This window comes from Hypoxylon trugodes, assembly GCF_022578975.1.
Source record: "Hypoxylon trugodes strain CBS 135444 unplaced genomic scaffold F4822scaffold_2, whole genome shotgun sequence".
NCBI lineage: Eukaryota > Fungi > Ascomycota > Sordariomycetes > Xylariales > Hypoxylaceae > Hypoxylon > Hypoxylon trugodes.
The window spans coordinates 902,495-918,330 of NW_026250017.1; the positions used below are offsets into that span (position 1 = coordinate 902,495).

The following is a 15,836-nucleotide window of genomic DNA, read 5'->3' on the forward strand; positions in this document are numbered from 1 at the left end:
CCATCCATCCCCCGGCAAATCCCGCGTAGACGACTACCCTTGTTTATTGGTACCTGCACCTAGTCTGGGGTGGAGCTTTAGCGAATTGCTTGAATCGACCCGGTTTATCAATTTGGGGGTTTTTTCTCCTCAATCCCGGGATGTCATACATGAGCTTGACGATAGTTCTAAGATATCAATTAGTATTCAAACTGTGGACTACAATAATAATAGCATAAAATAAAAACCCAATCGCATAGTGCATGATGAATCAAAATAGCTGATTGTTGGAGGCTGTAACTGTTAAGAGAGTGTGTATGTGTACCGAAGAGTGTATGACAATGCTACATCGTGAATGATCGCCTGCAAGCTTTTTTTTTTCTCCTCGTTAGTCGATACGTAGCTCAGGGTGGCGGAGCTTTTCGATATGCAAGTTCGTCTGATGACAGTTCCGAATTCCAGGTAACAGCGTGATCTTCCCTCCATGCCCTTACCGACATATCGACATGCAAGTGGACCTAACTTCAACGACCATGTACCGGCCGATAATGTGCAATCATCCCGGCCCCCTCGACAGGGGGCCTCATTCTCCCAAATAGGAAATTCAGCGAGTCTTGGCATTGCTTAGCGTTCTATTGCTCTCCCGTGATATTTCCTTTTACTGCAACCCAGACTTTCCTCCATACAGAAGCAACAGCGCTGTTCTTCCTATCGACAATATCAAATTATGTGCTCACTTTCGTTCTTGGCCCATATCACAATGGGCCGGTCAGCAAGCTAACACTACCTACTACTACCACTTTTACCACTGCCTCAACCAACTCAACAACAGCCTGTTAGTAAGATTCTACGTAAGATCATGTTCTTTCTTGGCTATGGGGATATGGAGACATGGTGGGCACGCGAAATCATTCGTGTGATTCGGCCAAAAATTTCCGGTCAAAGCGGATCAAATGATTCCATTCGGCCAATATTTACAATGTGAACAGTCTGGATCTCGCTTCTTCCCACACACACCTCTCACTGTCATTCTCGATACACGTCGCCATGCCACCGGATCTAATAGCCGCTACCTAAAACATTTCCCATGAGGTCACATCCCGATGGCTCGCCTCGAGCATAATGATCTTACATCTCCGGAGAAAGGAATTGGATGTGAGGGGATTTTTTTCTTCCAATTTCATCGCCAGGCCTTTCTTAGTGGGTACTTGGTTGCGCTAATACTATGATATTATGAATATCGACCTACTAGTTTGAGAAGTATTCATCTCGACTATCGTCATAATCATAGAGCTCATCTCTCTACAAAAGAAGACGACGTGTTCCCATTTCATTTTTGTTGAGCCTCGTGGATCATTTGTCTGTTCTGGTCTGTGCGCTCCGTAGCAGGACCCAGTACGGCGGCGACTCTGGACCTGGATCTTGACAGGTACATCATGACAGCACTAATGATGTCTGTGCTTCGTCGCATATTCCCCGATTGTGGTTGATAAGTTACAACTCGGCAAATCATGAATGCTGAGCGCGGGGGCTATGTGCAAATCTTTTAGTTCGGGTCATTAATCTCCCATTCTTTTTTTATTTTACCTGCGAAATGAAAAGTTAATGGTTGAAGATCGTGCTGAGTGGCACGAGATTTGCATCCTGAGACGACGTTACGTTTGACCCCGGTATTGAGGGTATCTTTAATGCCTTTAACCAACCCTTTTCCCACCTCATTTCAGTCTTCCTCTTGATGATTGAGCTGCAAATGACGTCTTGAACTAGCAATTCGGGTTAGCTAATGCAATGGCCTAGATCACTCGACATGATGCCAGTTGGTGGCATCGCTGGATCACATCCTTAATAGGCCTACTATAAGTTGAGATTGTGGATTGACTTTGCGGCTTCTTCATGTTTGCTCCGGGCAAGCAACATCGTGGCGGTCGGGGTCTCGTCCCATCGATCCCTGTCAACCTTGATGGGAATGTCCCGGGAAAGCGACGGGGAATGTTCTTAGCTCGCCTCCTATTTCCGTTCTTAGATTCTCCTATACTGTCACTATTGTGTATCGTCCTGCGTCTCCTCTAGCAGTCCTTGCATGAGTGTTGCTTCATCACCCAGCTAGCCTACCCCCAACTTCACATGAGAACACGTCCCTAGAATGAACATCGTCATTATCATCGTCGTCAGTTCCGTTGGGATTGAGTGACATTCATATTGTCGACCGGATCCGATACGACCCGAGGATAGTATCCATGGCTCTGCGACCGTGTAGTGCTACATAGCCCTGTGGGACCGCACAATTTTTCGATTTTCGCGAAATCTTTCTAATCGTGGGCGAATATGGGCCGGCGGTCGTAGGTCGGACCCGGGCAGGCGGCCCTCAAGACCCTGGTGGAGAAAATAGGGGGCCAGCGGTGGTTCTGTTGGTATTACGGAAGTATCCGCCACTAGGGGCTTGTCAAAATCAAATGGTACGCAACGTCTGGCAAGGGTTAGACTCCAGCTTCCCATCATATTAAATCTGTGGCGCGTGACTCTACCTGGCGTCCTGATACTGGAAGTCAAGCAAATGGGGATTATAGGGGAGACGTTTCGGCCAAACCAGACAAATATAACATCTTGTCTACTTGGATGAAGGATGCTCACCATTTGATTGGGACGGCGCTATATACCCTGAGTTTTTGGTTGGCACTCAGACAGCTTGAAACCATTTATAGTCGCCATTACACCTACCTAGGTAAGTAAATGTTCGTTATTCTGTTTTACGAGACGATGAAATATCCATGGGTGCGTGATATTCTCGTCGGGTATGACTTAATCCTCTCATGTTACTGACAAGGCTTCCGCTAGATTAGGTTTGATAGATATAAATATGGCTAAGCAAGTGTAGTGAATAGTCGACCGTCTGTTTTACAATCGTCAAAGACGTCCCGGATCAGCGGGATTACCGTGTCAATATCGTTAGCTTAACGCGTTGACGTTTGTTGTGAGAAAGGAAAGTTTACTTGGAGAAGCCCGAAGAGAGTTAGGCGCCAACCCCGTGAATTACGTTTTCTTAGTCATCTCAAGCCACTCGGCTAAAGGGTTGGAGTTATTAATGTCTCACTCACTTCCGAAGCTTATCGACGAACTTAACCTAAACTTAATAAGACAACCTTATTTCTCATCCCAACAATGTCCTTTGAATTACATTTGACGACAAAAGAAAAAAAGGTGTAAAATACTTCTTTTAGAAATAAAAAACACTCTCTATTCTGCATGATTTAGAGGTGATGCAGAGATTCACTACTATTGCTGAATAAAGATGCGTGATATGGAAAGCTTGCAGAAGAAGGTTTCGGGATAAAATGTTGGCGTAGGGAAATTTAATATGTAGATCTAGATTGGTTCCACTAAGAGATGGCAGTATTAAAACGTGCCTAAAGATACGTACCAATAGACCCACTCCTGTCACCGTATTGTAGGTTCTTACTGATAAAGGGAGAAAATTTCGAGGGGTACCGGTTCACCGATAAGGCTAAGCCATTAATTTTTTTTTTCTAGTATGCGCCGCGTTTAGAAATCTCACTTCCACTTTCACAACTCCAGAACCAAAAAAAAAATCAAAGACGCTGGGCTCACCGTCAGACTTCTTCGCGCCCACGATTGAGGGCATTTTGGGCAGTTTTACTGGCCCCTTTTAAATCCCTCATCGAAATTCATTAATTATTTTTAATAGATTGGATTGTTGTCTTTCCTTTCCTTCCTCCCAATCCGTCGTCACCGACAGGCCACGATGCCTCACCAAGTTTCGCCGCCACTAATGGTGGCCAAATCCTCCGATGCCCCTCCCCCGCCATCGCAACAAGACATTTCGTCCATCCTCAATACCATTTTTACAGCAAAGACATCAGCTGCCTCCATCGATGCCAGTTATGGTCTATGCGAAGTCTTTCTTAATACCGTCGGCGCCCGAGGTTTACATGAATATGGTGTAGTAGCTGAGGTTAAAAAGGCCGCTGCGGATAAGAAGAGTGGTTTACGACGTGAGAGTGCTCAGAACCTTCTTGGCGCTCTTTTCGAAAAATTCCCTCCCCGACAGCCTTTGAGCGAAGTAGTCTTCCTAGTTCAAGATGGCGGTCTGGTTTCTTGCGCTTTGGACGCTTTGGCCGACAAGGGTACTGTGGTTCGCGACGCCGCACAATATGGTCTCGATGCGCTTTTCGGTCATTTAAGTGCTGAAGCCATGGTTGTCGGCTTGTTACCCGCTCTCGTTACCTACCTCTCGAAGAAGACTGGAAAATGGCAGGGCACCGTTGGGGCTCTGAAGCTGATGCAGAGGATGGCTGACAAAGCAAAATTGGAGATTGGCTGCACCAAAGAGCAGGCTCAAGAGAAGGATATTCTCCGAGAGGCTATGGGTGCGAAACTCGCCAGTTTAATCCCCATTGTCGAAGGCAACATGCACGATCTTAAGTCGGAGGTCGAGAAGCAGGCTCTTGTTACAATGCAGTCTCTTACAAGCCTGTTGTCTAACGATGATGTCGCTCCTAGAATTCCTCTACTCGTCGACACTATGCACCACCCCTCAACCCAAACCCTCCAAAAAGCAATCCACGCTCTTTCACAAACGACCTTCGTCGCCGAAGTAACGTCTCCTGTCCTCGCGCTCCTTACTCCTTTCCTCGAGCGAACCCTTAACAATCCTTCTACCGCTCAGGAAGTACTGCGCCAGACCGTTGTTATCACTGAGAACTTGACCAAATTGGTTCATGATCCCATCGAGGCGCGTACGTTCTTGCCAAAGCTCCAGCCTGGTATCAAAAACGTTGTCGATCGCGCGCCGTTACCCGAGGTCCGTGAGTTGGCTACTAGAGCGTTGGATGTTATGGATAAAGCTATGGGCAACGACCAAGCGGTGGTGGAGAGAATCTCCGCAGATGATGTAGCCAAGGTTCTTGACTCAGAAATTAAGAAGAATGGGGGGCTCTCAGGCGACCTGGATTTCTACAAGCTAGCTCGTCCTTACATCTGCGAGATGGTAGCCGAGGATGCCAACCATCGCCATGTCGCTCGAATCCCCGCCAGAATCGCTCCTTATCTAAAGGATCTGATGCACCAGTCGGGCGCTAGTGATGCTGTCGCATCCGGTGTCCACGAATTCTACGTCGCTGAGGATGAGCGCAAGTACGGTGTGCCAGAGAAGGAGGACGATGGAGAGATCGAAATCGTCAACGCAGATTTCTCCCTTGCCTATGGTGGTATGCTTCTACTATCTCACACTAACCTTCGGTTACTGAAGGGACACCGCTACGGTTTATGTGGTCGTAATGGTGCTGGCAAGTCTACGCTCATGAAGAGTATTGCTGGCGGCAAATTAGAAGGGTTCCCGCCCCAAGACGTACTTCGTACCTGCTACGTCGAGCATAATCAAGGAGAAGATGCTGATATCAGTATCTTGGACTTCATGGTTAAGGACCCTACAATTGCGTCTGAAGGCAGAGAGAGAATTTCTGAAGTCTTGGCCGAGTTCGGCTTCACGTCTGGTCCCGAGGGTAGGCAATCTCAAAAGGTCGGCTCTCTATCGGGTGGATGGAAAATGAAGCTCGCTCTTGCTCGAGCTATGCTTCAAAAGGCCGATGTTCTCCTGCTTGACGAACCTACCAATCACTTGGATGTCGCCAATATTGCCTGGCTCGAAAACTACCTGAAGAGCCACACGGATATCACCAGTCTGATCGTTTCCCACGACTCTGGCTTCTTGGACAATGTAACGACCGACATTTACCACTATGAGCCAGGAAAGAAACTTGGCCACTTCAAAGGCAACCTCTCGGATTTTGTCAAGGTCCGCCCAGAAGCCAAGGCTTACTATACCCTTTCCGCCTCCAATGTTCAGTTCAAGTTTCCACCTCCAGGTATCTTGAGTGGTGTTAAGTCACAAACGCGAGCTATCATCAGAATGACTGGCGTCTCCTACCAATATCCTAAAGCGCCAAAACCGTCACTCTCGGATGTTTCTTGCCAGTTGTCTCTTTCTTCCCGTGTCGCCGTCATTGGTCCCAATGGTGCCGGAAAGTCGACTCTGATCAAGCTCTTGACGGGTGAAGTAATTCCAACCAGCGGAAGAGTTGAAAAGCATCCTAATCTGCGAATTGGTTACATCAAGCAACACGCTTTAGAGCACGTCGAAATGCACCTTGAGAAGACCCCCAATCAGTACCTACAGTGGCGGTACGCCAATGGGGACGACAGAGAGGTGTTCTTGAAGCAGACCCGCATTCTTTCCGACAAGGACAAAGAACAGATGGACAAGCAAATTGATCTCGGCGATGGAAAGGGCATGCGACAAGTCGAAGCTCTTGTCGGTCGACAGAAGTGGAAGAAAACATTCCAATATGAAGTGTAAGTGCATCATTGAAATTATGACATGGATGGTTCGCTAATAATACGTAGTAAATGGAGGGCATGGCTTCCCAAGTACAACTCGCAAGTGTCACGAGAAACTCTCATTGAATGGGGTTTCGAGAAGCTGGTACAGGAGTTTGACGACCACGAAGCATCTCGTGAAGGTCTAGGTTACCGAGAGCTTCAACCCACGGTCATCTCTAAGCACTTTGAGGACCTCGGCCTCGATCCCGAAATCGCCAACCACAATGAAATCGGAAGTCTGTCTGGAGGTCAGAAAGTCAAGGTCGTCATCGCTGGTGCTATGTGGAACAACCCACATTTGCTTGTTCTGGACGAACCTACTAACTTCTTGGACCGAGATTCCCTCGGTGGTCTCGCGGTTGCAATCCGAGACTTCAAGGGCGGTGTGGTCATGATTTCCCACAACGAAGAGTTTGTCGGTGCCCTTGCTAACGAACAATGGCACATCAACGATGGGAAGATGGTCTTGAAGGGTAACGCTTCAATCCTCACGGATCGCTTCGAGGATAGCAGACCCGGAAGCGGTATTACGAGCGGCATCACAAGTGGAGTCACTAGCACAGCAGCTAGCAGCGCCGTGAGCAGTGCCGTCAACAGTGGCGTTGAAGATAACACACCCCTGAAGTTTAAGGCTAAGAAGAAGAGAAAGAAGACCAAGAAGGAATTGAAGGAGCAAGAGGTCCGAAGAAGACTGCGCCATATTGAATGGCTCAACAGTCCCAAGGGTACCCCGCACCCACCGGATACCGACGACGAGGAGTAAGGGCAAATTTGTTCTACTTCAGGAATTATTTCAACAAGTTTAGTGCGCATACCCATTCAGCGGATGATGATTTTCTGTTCTGTTCCCTCTAGGGTTTGGTTCCTTGTGGATGAGGCCATCATGAAAATGGCGGATACTTGGTAGATTGGTATCATCACGGATGACGCATAAGGAGATTTTGCACAGGCGTTTATATAGAAGGGCTTACGGAATGGCATGATAGAATCAGGGCTTCGTAATTGCAGAGCTTTACCTGGCCAGAGAGATAGACGATGAATAATAGACTATGGCATGAACCGCGAAATGCGTGCGCCTCAGCTTAGCCGGGAGGCCCCGCCCCCACACCTTTCCAAGTCTCTTGACGATTTTTTTTTTTCTTTCTCGATGAATTTTCTCACAACATTTGGGTATTTGAAATCATTACATACAAACATTACTTCGTGTGGCTGCTCACGCGGACGTCATCTTCCACCCAGATCCCGTCAGGACGGCTGTGCGTGCGCGGAGTTGTGAGATTACCCCTCTGCACCTCAGCAGTGTGGTGGTTATCAGGGCATATCGCGAAATTCAATATGGCCTTTCTACTATCCTCCGAACCACTCCTTTGCGCTTCGACATCCCCTCGGCGTTCATATGGGACATGCGTATTTGAATCCAGACGAATCGCGCGAGCGCCTTTGCTTGATTCGTAGAGTTCCCGGTGATCTCGTGATAAACGCCGGTTTGAGCGGTGGCTGGAGGATGAGATGGAGAATGAGGGGAGTCGGTCGGTTAGCGGTTGGATGAATCTGTTGTTTAGGTGGTGGCCTAGGGGAAGCATGGCCGGGAGGCAGATGCAGAGGATGGAGATGGGGACTTCGGCGGAGAACCAGTAGAAGAGAGTTACTCCGAGGACTGTTTGGGTGGTGAGTATTATGTTTTTCGTAGGCAAAGATCGGGGTGGCTTGGTTTGGCTTACATGTGGGATCGGTGTCTAAAGCTTCTTTGGAGACGATAAGGGTTATCATGCGACCGAGTGATACAACGACCACGCTGAAATGGCAGTAAGTCAGCATTTCAATTACGGTATTATGACTAAGTGAATGCAAACTCACGCGCATCCAAGTACGAAGACCAGTGTTATACCGAATTTTCGCGCAAGGCTTGTCTGTAGACTCCAGATTCGAGGTAAAGGCAGAATAAGAAGCAGTAGATCAATAAACACGCTCCCAGTAGCGCTTCCCAGATAAGCCGGAGTCAAAGGTTGACAGTATCCAGACGTTGTCGGAAGCCAGACCTTACGGACAGGTGTGCAGGACAATACGGTCAGTAATAATACGGCGATAACCCAAGCAATATTGAGGCCGTGGATGATCCAGAGTACGACGTTGTATCGTCTTGAAGTTGTGTAGAGCGGGAATATGCGAGTGAAGAACAGTAGTGCGGAAACCTTGGTCAGGAAGAGGGAGAAATCGAAGAGTAGATCGCTGATGAAGAAGAGCTTCAAGAACAGTACTGCATCCTCCGGTGGTATGGCCCGAATATGTTGACCTAAGCTCCTAGCCATCACCAGTTCTACCGACAACTCCGCTACAAGAAGCACCTAGAATTCAGAGTTAGGATAATTCTAGTGAGACGTTGAGGTTGAGGGTTTAATTACTCCTGCCGCCAGCGCCGCCCAATCGTCCCACCAGAAACGACGTACATCGCTTAATGATGAAGTGAGGGTTCGGGAGTAGAAGCGTAGCGCTATTACAACTACACTTTGGATTATGAGGACGATGACATATGCGCGGAAGCCACCCTCGCCGTCCGACATGGTGATGGTCAATTGAATACCTAAACCCAGATAATGTTTGGCTAAGAATCACGAGCCTCTTTACGCCATAAAGGCATCAAGACGAAGGAAATTCGCAAACAGCGATAAACGAGGCCAGGAGGTGGAACCTATTATCAAGATATCATGGTGTTGTATATAATTCTCTTGTGTTCAGCGAAAACCAGTAGTCATCCCGGTAAGAAGACCTGAGCCACCCTAGTTCGCTGCGCAAATCTGACCTAGAATGCAACGGTTAGGATTATGGCTGCATATCCCCAGCGCATAAGAAGCGACGTAGGTGGGTGGTAATTGGGGGCCTAGGGTCTTTCTCAAGTCTAAGCGACCATAAGAGCTCGAAAACTATTGCCTTATTTGATAGGTGGTAGGTAACAGAGAAACTATTGCTAAGTTATAGAATGCATAGAATGCAGCCCTACTTCGTGGAACCAACGCATTCAGATATAATGGTGACCCAATGCGACGTCGGAGTAACGGTATATACTGTTTATTCAGCAGAAGATCAGTATTATCTGCTTTCATTCGGGCCCGAGAATTTGTTTATCTGCATTCTATTTCTTGTTTGTTGAACGAATTTTGACATCGCCTATTTGAGGATCGTGCCGTGTTGACTGTCCGTACAGATACAAGAGGCGGACGGTATCTAAATTTGGACGGATGTGTAAGCTATACTAGCTGCAGAAAAGAGCCAAGACCCATGTCTTAAGGGACCCAGTTTCGTGTGGTTACGTGGGAACTATCACACGTGGTTTCTTCGGTCCGAGCAATCCTTAAGAAGTCGTTGGGTCGATATACATGGTTCAGAACAGGTCAAGATGCCGATGTATCTCAGCTTACTCCACGCAATATTTGGCCCCCAACTCCGGATCTACATAATATTTTAGGTCAGCAAACGCGGCATTCGTACTATAGTGATGTAAACGACTCTGGTAATGTCTTGATTCTCAACATTAAAGACATGGAAAAGCATGTCGCATCTTTTTGATAGAATGGGAAGTATGGTAACAATGCACCCCAGCGTATCTAATGCGCTGCTACGGTATGTCGATTTATCTAAAGCTCGGGGAATGATACTTATTAAGGATCGTTACATTGGCCGGCAGTTTTTGTTGATATCCTTGCTTAGCTAATGATGCTCGTCTGGGATAGGACCTAGCCTCAAATTCATCGATGACCTTCAGCCGCGAATCAATGAAAATAACTAGCACGGAATATAGCCCAAAAGGAGATCGAAGGATTCTTGAGGATTCAAATCGTCGATCTTTCCACTTCACCGAGAATCGTCACTGAAGCGCGAGGCTGGATCTTTGGTTTGTGTACGATTCACATACGATTCTGAAGCATATGGCCCGAATTGTGTTACCCAGATCGTGCCGTCCGTTGGTTTTATTGGACTTCTCATTAAAATAGTTGACCGAGCTGGCTAGCTGCTTTGGGCGACTTTATGCCGTGTTTGAGAAGGAGGCCGTTTATCTATATGCTTTCTATAATCTCTATACTGTAAGCACTCTGGCAATCCACTAATGCAGTGGGAATTGTATGTAGCTAAGAGAAAGGGGCAGAAGCAAGTTAGAGTTGATAGCGTATGCAGGTACTTGCTTGAGTACCGATCCCGCTTGCATCATTGCCGGGTTTGAAGATGGAAAGCGGCTTTCATCGATACTCTACCCAGAATCCGCTCAAGTACAACTTCTAGGTGCCATATGAAGTCAGCCAGCTAACTTGGGTGGCTGGAAACCTAAGACACGGCAGAGTTAGATCACACCAATGGCGCCACACAAACAGTGACGCAGGGATTCGCGGCAGGACACCACACGGACACCTCCATACAAAAACTCCGAGGTAGGCAGCACGGAGACTTTCGCATGATGATAGAAATTGGAGCGGCACATCTTGTCCGAAGCCGGGAAAACGTTAAGATATTCCCAAAGAGGCGTCGAGAATTTGATACGAGCGATCGAGCTCGAATGCCCATTGATGTGAGTTGCGGAGCTATGAGAACGCCACTCATCCCGGAGAAACCTGGCGTATTAAGTACTGGGAAGTTGGGCGTGTGGACGTGCCGTTAGTCGTCAGCAACTCTAGTAGAAATCATAGATACGAAGAAGAACGGATGATGCTATATATATGAATCAAGCTTGACGACTAAGAATCTTTTGATGCCGTAAATAGGTACAAGTTGACACCGAATTGTCGCATAGTGTCGTGTGAAGTCCTGCTATTACCCCTTTTCACTTCCGCGGAGACTTACTTCTTCGCGTCGCGAAAAGGGATGCATTAGATCTCACACCCAACGTATGTGACGTTGAGCGCCTGAAAGTGATCGGCCTGTGTATCACGCCGACTAATAACAGCGCAAACTTTCAGATTTTCAGAATATGGCGTTATGTATGACTGAAAAGGTAACGAATATTATCACTGCAGAGTTAAATCTCAATAGATGAGATGCGACGACGGTGAAATTAAATCATCCTTGTCCCCCACTCATTATCAAATGCCGGTATAACAAATAAGCCGCATCTTAATAATCGACGATCTTCTCGGAGTCCGTGGAGCATGATTGAATTGATTTGGTTTTGACCATGAGGTAGATATGAATTATTTATTTCCAGCGTAAAAAAAGGTGAAATCGATGATATTTTGAAGTTATCAATTAAATTCGTAATTAAACGTTCATTTATCGTTAAGTCGTTCGCACCAATTGCCGAAATACTCATCAAATATGGCTTCGAATCTTGAACATACTCTGTGGCTATGGACCAAAGGTGCAACCTCTCGGAGAGTTATGTACTCCGTATTGGTCAAAGGACTAGTCTCTTCGGCTTCGGACCTTCTCCAGGGAAAGACGACACGGTCCAATCTGCGTATCAACACCGTCGATTATAGCGTTAAGGAAGGCTGGATATATGGCGACCCATCTGACCCACAGCCAAAGGGGTCGACGAATCCGTGCATGCAAACGACCGATTTGACGACGGGGAGGTCAACCTACGTCCACGAGAGTGAAGCAATTGTTCTATATCTCGAGGATTTATATCCAGAGCACCCATTATGGTCAAGTTCCGCACTCGAGCGAGCGAGGACGATGGATCTAGTTAGCAAAGTCAACATTGCGGTAATCGACACAAACTATATCATTCGGCACATCACTCCGGAGTATGGCGCTGCATCGGGACTGAAGGCCGAGGATCTAAGTCGTGCGACCGCCCTAAATGCAAAGTATCACGAAACTAAAGGCCTTCTCAAGGTACAGGAATGGGCAGAGCAGAACGGGTTGGAGAAGACTGGGTGGATCACTCCAGGCGTAAATGGTCCAGGTCTAGGCGATGTGGTCCTGGCTGCGCATATTAGATTTATCGAGGCAGTATTTGGATTTTATATGTTGAGTGATGCTAGACTGGCTCGTCTAGATAGTTGGTATGGGAGGTTTAAACAACTTCCATGGTGGAAAGATTTCGAAGAACGTGACGATATCGTACCGGAGGTCCTCGCAGTTGGAAGGACCTCAAGGGCGGCTTGGGTTAAAAAGGAGGATTTTGAGTCGCTCGGCTCGATCAACATCAATTCTCCATAGCTTCTCCTGTTACTGTACTTTTGTTGCAATTGCAGGTCACTGATAAAAATGATGTTGTATTAGTTGAGTTCTTCGAGTTGGGTGGATTCCCATTTGGGGTAACATACCCCTCACAGTCGTTATAGTATTTATAGCACTGTTCCAACAAACTAGCTAAGTGCGGGGAGCTCGGCTGCCTACTATATAGTGGCTTATTTTGAATCAAGTTTCCAACCTTCTCTCAACCTCTTCATGTGGTTGAGAGCTCCCCTAGGCCCGCTTGGCACAGCGGTAATGCGCCTCACTAGTACCTACACTATACAGTGTTCCTACTGAGGAAGCTATGAGGAGATGACTGGTTCGACTCCAGTAGTGGGCAATTTCCTTTTTGCTTTTTCAGCATTTCTTTTTATTCTTACATAAAATTCTAATCTTCATCAGCCAACCTCATTTTCAATAATGTCAATCTGGCATGACACTTAACATTTTGTCCTATATCATATCTAGGTTGCATTTCAGAGATACATCCTCAAGAAGCCCCAAACGTTCTAATCCGAGAAATCATGTGCTGTTCAATTAAAATTTACCCGGATTCTTTATCCGCGAGTCAGCAACCCTTAATTGTGCGAGCCGCAAGATAGACAAGACCACATTGAAGATTCTAAGACTCAATTCAGATTTTTTGCACTAGCTGATATTTGAAGGATTTACCTGACAAGCGGATTAGAATACCTAGGTACGCCATGGTATCATGAATGAGATACCCGCCCGTGATGCAGCTTTACCATAGAGTTTTCGCGGCAATATGTGTCTTCACCCCTCTCCTCTACATCTACTGGCGAAAATTGACGACCCCTGATGCAGTAGGCATCTTTAGGGGCAGATCTCCTACGGAGGATGTCTTTAATAACACGCTAAGTGTAAGATCGCTTTCGCTTTTCTATCTTTCAATTATAACGCAATCTAATACCACCTGAAGTTCTCTAAAATATTTGTCATAAACCTCCCGTCGCGAACAGATCGCCGAGATGCGATGGCATTATCGGGTGCTGTTAGCAATCTCACGTTTACGTGGATTGGCGGGGTATCAGGCGAACAGGCGACCGGTGGTAAGGGGCGCTCTTCCGGGGCAAAGGGGTCGTGGAGATCCCACATGAACGCTCTTCGAACCATCGTAAGCGACGACATAAGAAGCGCGCTTGTTGTAGAAGACGATATAGATTGGGATATACGTATTAAATCGCAACTTCAGACCTTCGCATCTGCTTCGAGGACTTGGTTGAAGGAGTCGAAATTCGATAAACGCCAAGAGTTGCTCGATTACGTCCCACCCTCGCTGCTGAAGAAAGGAGATAGCACCACAATGGCAATAGATTCCGACGAGAATACGATACGATTAAACCCTAGCGCCAGAATTGATAATAAACCCCACGAAAGCGTTTACGGCGATGACTGGGATGTGTTATGGCTAGGCCACTGCGGTGCCGATCTTCCCGATGCTCAAGCCCAGGTTTCGCCCCTAAGAGTTGCGATCCTAGGAGACGAGACAGTACCATCCCCAAAACACCTTAAACCTCACCCGTTTGCCTTAAAGGACAAGCTAGGCGAGATATACCCGCCGCATACTCGCGTCGTGCATGCGTCGAGTGGGAATGTGTGCAGCCTGGCATACGCTGTTAGCTTTCAAGGCGCGCGCAAGCTTCTCTCAGAATTCGAGAGGAACTATGATAAGCAGTGGGATTTGATGTTACAGAAGTGGTGTGAAGGGGGTTATATCCCCAAGGAGAAGCCGCAATCAGGTTCAGAACCAGATAGCGAAGGTGCACGCGTGGTCAGACAACAAGAGAAGCCTCCGATCTGCCTGACAGTGCAGCCGCCCCTATTCAGTCATCATTATGCCAAGGGTGGTGCATCCGATATTCAAGGGCAAGGCGGTGGGTATGCGAAAGGCACAGGAACCCCGTATATAAGATTTAGCGTGCGAGAGAACTTGCGGCGTTTGGTCACCGGAGCGACTGTGAGTGAGTTGGTGGATCAGTTACCTGATGACGGAAAGACTATCTGGTAGTAAGGGATCCATGCATCAATAAAAATTAGAAAGTGGTAATGGGTACCAATTGAATCGACTATTTTCTAGGAGTGATACCATTCATACCTATATGAGGTGCACTCACTCGGCATAATTAATTATTTATTTCGAATTGGGAGTGTATAGGTAGACGAAGAAAAAAGAAGTGAAAAAGTTTGGACTCACGGGGAATCGAACCCCGGACCTCTCGCACATTAGAAGCAACCTTGGAAGGATGCTAAGCGAACGTTCTACCACTGAACTACGAGCCCCTAAATCTCCTGGATTTCATGTTGATTCACTCTGCGAGTAGAAATTATAAAACCAAGGTTCTGTTTGAGGGGGAAGGGGAAGGTGCATTTAGAAGGCAAGAGCGATGAGTTCGCGACAGGCGTACCTTCAGCATGGAAGGTGAAGAGTGGATCCTTACCGACCTAGGTACCTAGGTGCCTTGCTTCTCTCCTACCCTAGGAAATTTAAGTCGGTTTCGATGTTTTTTTGATTGTTTCTTCGCCATGTGTAGAATTAAGCCAGCGTGTGAATGAGTGGCTTCCCCTGGTTCGGATACCGGGAATCATATGTCACGGCTACACAGATATACATTCAACTAGAAAGCCAGGAGACTTCGTCACTATAACAACGTCAGCATGTGTTATCTACGATGACACGAGATGTAGTTGAGGTTCATTATATGTTTGGTATTCATTGTTGTGTTAATGATGGGAACGAGTCCGAAGATTCTGAACATTATGAGGTGTTGGATGAGGTTCGAACGAACGTGTGATAAATGAATTAAGGGGAAATCATCGGTACCTGCTAGGAATTGGTTATTACCTTAGTTGCGAATGCGAGGACATGACTGGGTCAACCCTAATATATCTTCTATTTAGGGGTTCCGAGGGTCTCCACCATTCATCTACTGTATCCCAGAGTCTCTAACTACCGAAGATAATCCTCCAAGATGCATATGATAAAGCACGAAAAGATGGTCATATCCGACCAACAAACGTACCCCAGCAGCCAATTCCATCCCCCCTTCCTAGCAAAGAAGATTGACGATGATGATATCGATTTATTCTTAACATCCCAGCCAAGCAAAAGAAACCATCATCGCCGAACATCGAAACTTCTTGGGAGGTACAACAGACCTTCAATATATCCCCCAGCAGCATATGTGGCATGGAGAGTAGCATGAGCCATGTGATTGACTATATAGTCACGAAGCTGCCAAATCCACATGTGATATTAACGGGTTACCTGT

The 15,836-nt window shown here is 47.0% G+C and overlaps 4 protein-coding genes and 2 non-coding genes across 6 annotated transcripts; 4 read left to right on the forward strand and 2 right to left on the reverse strand.

The window, feature by feature from the left end:
* The first annotated feature begins 3,233 nt into the window (after nucleotides 1–3,233).
* Nucleotides 3,234–7,355, forward strand: F4822DRAFT_113171 (prion formation protein). Its single transcript, XM_051452493.1, has 2 exons — nucleotides 3,234–6,348; nucleotides 6,400–7,355. The coding sequence occupies exons 1-2, from the start codon at nucleotides 3,740–3,742 to the stop codon at nucleotides 7,136–7,138; spliced, it is 3,348 nt and encodes a 1,115-aa protein (XP_051317787.1). The 5' UTR covers nucleotides 3,234–3,739; the 3' UTR covers nucleotides 7,139–7,355.
* Nucleotides 7,356–7,382: 27 nt separating this feature from the next.
* On the reverse strand, nucleotides 7,383–9,116 carry F4822DRAFT_113165 (uncharacterized protein). Its single transcript, XM_051452492.1, has 4 exons — nucleotides 8,778–9,116; nucleotides 8,233–8,720; nucleotides 8,097–8,170; nucleotides 7,383–8,032 (listed from the first exon to the last, which is right to left on the reverse strand). The coding sequence occupies exons 1-4, from the start codon at nucleotides 8,934–8,936 to the stop codon at nucleotides 7,572–7,574; spliced, it is 1,182 nt and encodes a 393-aa protein (XP_051317788.1). The 5' UTR covers nucleotides 8,937–9,116; the 3' UTR covers nucleotides 7,383–7,571.
* A 2,204-nt stretch (nucleotides 9,117–11,320) lies between these two features.
* On the forward strand, nucleotides 11,321–12,600 carry F4822DRAFT_113155 (uncharacterized protein). The gene has a single exon (XM_051452491.1). It carries the CDS (start codon nucleotides 11,677–11,679, stop codon nucleotides 12,526–12,528), a length of 852 nt encoding a protein of 283 aa, XP_051317789.1. The 5' UTR covers nucleotides 11,321–11,676; the 3' UTR covers nucleotides 12,529–12,600.
* Nucleotides 12,601–12,781: 181 nt separating this feature from the next.
* On the forward strand, nucleotides 12,782–12,886 carry F4822DRAFT_t20. The gene has a single exon. It is a non-coding gene; the product is annotated as a tRNA-Thr (tRNA).
* A 394-nt stretch (nucleotides 12,887–13,280) lies between these two features.
* Nucleotides 13,281–14,575, forward strand: F4822DRAFT_425235 (glycosyltransferase family 25 protein; the record flags this gene model as incomplete). Its single annotated transcript, XM_051460297.1, has 2 exons — nucleotides 13,281–13,427; nucleotides 13,487–14,575. The coding sequence occupies 2 exons, from the start codon at nucleotides 13,281–13,283 to the stop codon at nucleotides 14,573–14,575; spliced, it is 1,236 nt and encodes a 411-aa protein (XP_051317790.1).
* Nucleotides 14,576–14,752: 177 nt separating this feature from the next.
* F4822DRAFT_t43 lies at nucleotides 14,753–14,847 on the reverse strand. Its single transcript has one exon. It is a non-coding gene; the product is annotated as a tRNA-Ala (tRNA).
* Nucleotides 14,848–15,836: the final 989 nt, after the last annotated feature.